Here is a 5,832-nt window from a genome sequence, read left to right as displayed (position 1 = left end):
AGCAATAAAAATGATGGCAAAGAAAACAAGCAGGAAACTGAAGAACACCTAATAAGCAGAAGTAAGGTGGTTTTTTTCATTGCATACAGCTTGATACCACCGACAGCCCCACACCAACACGTGTCCCACCCACCCTCACCCCCACATTGCTGGCACCTCTTACACACCAGACCCATGACAGAATTTGTGTAGAGCACAGTGGGACCTACTGCTTCCCACAAAGTCTGAGGCTTAGCTTTTCCATTTCACTAAAAAAAGTTACTCAAACGTATTATTAAAAAAATACCCATGCATTTTTGGAAAGTAACTAGATTTTCTGTGACAGTCCAATTATTGAGGAAATGCATGAGAAAGACGGATCTGTGAGATAATTAGCAGCACAGAACTAAGACAGACAGAAGCTCAAGGCTCTCTTAATTTCCTTCTTTACATTAGGCCCTCAGATAGAATAACAGAAGCACCAAAGACAGAAAGGAAGAGACTTACGAGAAGGATTTCTAATTACATCACTGCTAAGACTAATTTCATCTTTACTAATACAGTTATTCTCCACTTCTGGTCACAAAGGAAAACTGGAATGCAGTTAAGCCAAAAACTGTGGCCTTGAAGCTTAACTTCCAAAGGAAACAAAGAGACAGCAAAACACTACACATTCCCCAGGAGCAACAAAAAATACAACAAGGCTTATATGTCAGACAGATTCAACAAGCACAGCACACAACTTGACCAATTAACTAATAATCACTAGACAACCACAAGACTTGGAGTAAGTGATGTGGTTCTGACTATGTGTAAATCAAAACAAAACAACAACTTTCCCCAGGAAAAAATGATTTGTCTAAAATATTCTCTCATACTTTGTTTTTATCCTTTAAGGATGACAGGGAACTGAGAAGACAACATGGATATTTAGAAGTTAGAAAAAGCAGAGGGAAGAGGAGAGATCTGAAAAGAACCATGAATAACTTACACTTTTACTCTTCCACCTATTTGTACACCAAATGTCCCTTGTTAGAAAGATCAGACACTTGAAAAATATGTTTTCAACAAATTAATTTGGCAGTGGATTGTCACATGGGCAACTCCTTTCAAAACACTGTATTTTACTATGTCTTCGATTAACAAAATTAATTTAGTAATCTGAGAAACTATTTATTAAGCAACCAAATTCAGCCCAACTGGTTGAGTTTGCTCATAAATTAAACCACAAACATTTTAGAGACAGGAATGAAAACACTTTCAGGAAAATCTAATAATGATAGCACAGGGTGTGGCAAACTTCGAGACACAAAGTAATGATGTCATGAAAAAGCTAAGTATTAAAGAGAATTTTGGAGCTGAAATTCTTCAGTAACCTTTTGGCAGTTACTGTCATTGTGCGAGTTGAAAAAATATAAGTAGTCTCAGGAAGCATCTAGGAAGTATTCAAATAAATCTTGGCAAGTCAGTAATGTATTTGATAACACACAGATCACTGAGTAACATATTTACTCTGTAGCTTCATTATGTGTACATTATAGGAAAAGATACATGATGTAATGTCAACATATAATTATGCTTGTACAGGTGCAGAAGTTTTTAATTTATACATTAAACTAATCTTAAAATGAGAGAATCAAGGCACTGAGACAGTCCATTATGTAACATCTCTAAAACCTCAGACACTTCAAAGGCCAGCCTGGTTTGCTGTCATTTAAAAGGTTTCATGTTCCTGTTTAAAGGTCAATAGAGAAAGTTAACGTTTGTGTAACTACTCATAGCACTTCTGACAATAACTTTTAGTCAAAAGTACATGTGTGAAAAGAAGTATTCTGTGTTACAAAGGCATAGGAAAAGCTAAATATTTAGCTCCACACATCCTGTAAATAGCGTTTTTCTTCTCGAAGCATGGCCAGGATTTTCATTGCTTCCAATCTGTCAGCTTCCATTTCCATGCTCAAAATTTCTACTACAGCATCGCTTACACCATCAGCCATGTGCTTCTTATCTCTGAAAAACAAAAATTAGAGGAGGAAAATGTGTATTTTTCCATTTATCAATAGCTTCAGAGGCAGGACAGTATTGGAAAAGCAGCATTAAAAAAAAAAATCTAAACAAAAATATAGCTTTTATATTGTACAGCAAGATTCTTACTGAGTTTTCATGTAGCTGACCATTGACAGTAACGAGGGTTTCTCTCAATCAAACATTACAAAGTTTTCAGCACTCTGTAATTTGTAAGTAAAAAAGCTTGCAACCCTAGTTGACCTCTCACAGAATAACTGGTATCTTTTAGGAAGAATTGGACCTGCTGAAGTATTTTTTATTATTATTATCACTGTGTGGTTCCAATATTAAAAAAGAAAAACAAAAAAAGCTACCAAACCCCTCACTTATTAGTAATGCTATTTCTAATATAAATAGCTGACATTTATATCAATATATATATATAGACATCGGGCCCTATATTCAAACAGTTTGTGCATTTACCAACAAACTTTCTAAAAATCTTGAACCTCCAGGTAAGTTAGCATCCAAATAAAATTTCCCACTATACAATATATAACTATTACAGAGCTTTAGCATTCTGGAGCACCCAAACCTGAAACACAGCAGAAGGCTGCTACTATCTCACAGCTAAGCAGTTTCTCATCACATGCATTCATATATCTCATTTTCTAAAGAGAAATCTATTAGCTTGAAAACCCCTATAACTTAAAACTAAAAAAAAAAAAAAAAAAAAAAAGAAAATAATATAATCAGGGGAACTGTGTCATTACAAGCTATACTTTCAAGACTATATTGGACAAGAATGGACATATGGATGAAACTCTAGCTTTCCAGGAAGGCTCTTTCAGCATCACATTTGTCCTTTCTTTCAGACAGCTCTATGTTTTTCTAAAGCCTCAAACTTCTGCTAATGCTGCTCTCTTTCAGAGACAGTCCATTTCCACTCTACTCACCCACATATATAGAAGTAACCTTTCTCTTCCAGCAGGACTCTGGCAACTTCCTTGGCATAAAGCCTAATGATGTCTTGCACGTATTTAGGTGGAGCTACTTCTGCAGTTGAAGAGTCTCTTGAGAAACAAACCTTAAGATGAGTTAATGTGCCATTTTCAAGAAAACATCTCAGCTCATCTCTGAAAGGTAATAAAAACCTGTTAGCCATGGCTCAGAGATAAGCATTCCCTCATGAATACAAAATGAATGTTAAATAGTGAACTTGCTTGAACAAATAGTCTCGATCCTGATGCCGACAACCAAAAAACAGCCATGTCTCTCCAAATTCCCAGTCTGTATGTTGTTCTCTGAGCTTCTGCCTAAACAGACAAAAAAAATCCAATCCTGTTTTATCAAGTGCAGAATCTAAAACATGTATAACCCAATTCTCATTTAAAGTAGTACTTCAAAAAAACTGGATTGGCAGAAATGTGAAACGACTTAAGGTAAATCAAAGTCAAACCGTTCTTATTTGATTTTCTTGACTACTCACTTTTGGACCAGCTCAAAAATCAATCAACTTCAGAATTGTTACTTTTTTTGTCAACAGTTTCATATTGGAATAGTCAAGACTGACATATCCAAACATCTCACAAAACAATTCTGACTGCTGAATAAGATCACTTCCTTTCATCCTTCATTGGAAGCCCTGTAAAACCACCTGGGAAAACTCAGCAACTTTAGCATGCTTTCCATTTAGCTGTAGAAATCTGCCAGATTTTATGAATAAGAACCTATTAACTATCACATCATCAGAAAAGTTATTTCATTTTCTTTAAATAATGCTGAAAGTATTACTTTAAAGGAGTTTTAGCTGCAATTTTCCACTTGAATTTTGAGAGACAGATTTCATTTAACCTTATAATAAAAGGCAAAATACTTCTGAGAGATAAAGGAACATTTAGGAATTTAAATTAAGGAGCAAGGATGGTATATAATGATTTGGTAAAGGAAGAAGCATGGAGTTAGAAACATCAAGTCAAAACTTCACTTTTCTCTCAAATAAATGTTTTAAAAACAATTGTTACAGGACCCAAGAAACTCCGTTATCTTACTGGAACTAATGAGTCATCTAGAAATTATATGTGTTGGTTATCTATAAAACTTAGAACCATTCTCAAATACTCCACTCTTCCTGTTCTTTAATTCCTCAGAATGATGATGTTTTTACATATTCTTGGTGATGTGCTGTCACTTTTTAAACAAAGATCTCTTCGTCTTGCAAAATTACGCTGCTGAAGCTGGGGGGAGAAAATAAGGGATCTACCTTCCCTCAAACATGAACTCCCAAACCCCAAGATTACCACCAAGTTGGTGGTTTACATGCCAAGCTCCTCATCTTAAAACATCGAAATGTAAAACACACAGAAATAATGGAATGTGGGAGAAAACTTGACATCCATCATGCTAAGACTTTTAATATATGTGCCTCTTCTGAAGAAAATGGACTTGGAATACCAAACTTAAGCAAATCAACAGTTCTACTTCATTTGCAGGACTTCCACCAGCAACACACAGATAAAGGATTTAATTTCTTATTACTCTTTCGACAATTCACTCAATTCCTCATATACCTACTATAGACATTAAATACAGTCAGACAAAAGTGTAAGTTTTACTCATTTAAAAACCAAATAAGTACACAAGCAATGCTTTTTGAAATTTAGTAAGACTGTTTATAATCAGCATTCTACCATTACAAAAAGGAGGGAAGAAAAAGAAAATATTAACTGCATTTGTACTCAAAACTTGAGGTTGTATTTTTCCTCAACAGAAAAAGACTGGTTTCCAGGTAACAACTTGGTACATACCTGTGTTGTAGGAAACCAATGAATGGTGAAATTCCTGTTCCTGGACCAACCATCATGAATGGGACAGATGGGTCTGCAGGTAAGTGGAAAGTATTGTTTGGACGAGGAAAAATAGATATCTAAAATGAAATTAGATAAAATATAACTGAAGAATTTTCTTAAGCAGTGAAAACAGCATGACATTTTTCTGAACCTTCAGGATATTGCCATACTGTATATATCCACAAACTCTTTCAAATCCTGAGTTTCAGAGTTTATCTTTAAGGTTATATAGACATTTAGAATAAAAGCTCACATAAGTTTCAGGGGAAAAAAAAATCTCACACCATATTTACAAAAGCTATTAATCCATCTGGAGGAAAACTGAAGAAAATCACATAAATACGGAAGTTGACTGAACCACGAATTTGAGGAATACTGCTACAAAATTCATAGAAAGTTTGGTGTTGGTACTCAAAGGGAATTAAAGCTAGTTTACTGTTATTAAAAGCAACTCAACTGTGGCAATGAATTTGCCATATACAATATGGAAAAAGTCCTGCCAGAAATGGACTGGTGAGGAAAACAGCTCAAACCCTATGGAAACAGAAGCTTTTACTGTAGTTTAAACATGTCTCAACATGTTTGTGTATTTTCTGCAGTGTCACTGTATCCCTCTCCCAAACACCCCCTGTGAAGCTATTGTCTCCCATACAAGGTGTCCTGGGAAGATGTCCCGAGGTGTCCCATTGGTCCTTTGTTTAACCCCTTCCTATTGGCTGTTGACCCCTTACCTGATGGTTTCTTTTGTGTGACCCTGAACTTGTGATTGGTCCCCTTTGACCTTCCTAAAAGCCTTATAAACCCCAACCCCACAATAAACTTTCTCTTTCGTCCGTCCCTCCCAGGTGGTCTGTGTGTGCTCCTTGCGGGGTCACTGGGCCACGTGCTGGGGTGGGGGGAAGGGCATTCACCTCGCAGGTAATGGGGCTAGAAGCTTAAGGCCTGGAGGTCTCCCCCTATCCCTCAATTCGCCGTAAATTGGTGCCCCGTGTGAGGA

At 36.2% G+C, this 5,832-nt stretch overlaps 1 protein-coding gene across 1 annotated transcript in view; it reads right to left on the bottom strand.

The window, feature by feature from the left end:
* Window positions 1-513: 513 nt before the first annotated feature.
* LOC113988049 (methionine synthase reductase-like) overlaps window positions 514-5,832 on the bottom strand; it is a 5,497-nt gene continuing 178 nt past the window's right edge. Inside the window, exons 2-5 of the mRNA XM_039388767.1 lie at window positions 4,794-4,912; window positions 3,210-3,302; window positions 2,943-3,122; window positions 514-1,989 (exon numbers count right to left, since the gene is read on the bottom strand). Of these exons, the coding sequence (XP_039244701.1) occupies window positions 1,845-1,989; window positions 2,943-3,122; window positions 3,210-3,302; window positions 4,794-4,912 (537 nt within the window). The 3' untranslated portion in view covers window positions 514-1,844. The remainder of the gene's footprint in view (window positions 1,990-2,942; window positions 3,123-3,209; window positions 3,303-4,793; window positions 4,913-5,832) is intronic.

Source organism: Pipra filicauda, unplaced genomic scaffold, assembly GCF_003945595.2.
Source record: "Pipra filicauda isolate LSUMZ 115617 unplaced genomic scaffold, ASM394559v2 scaffold685_size171430_pilon, whole genome shotgun sequence".
Lineage (NCBI taxonomy): Eukaryota > Metazoa > Chordata > Aves > Passeriformes > Pipridae > Pipra > Pipra filicauda.
The sequence above is the reverse complement of the archived record's forward strand: the minus strand, read 5'-3'. Positions and strand labels throughout refer to the sequence as shown.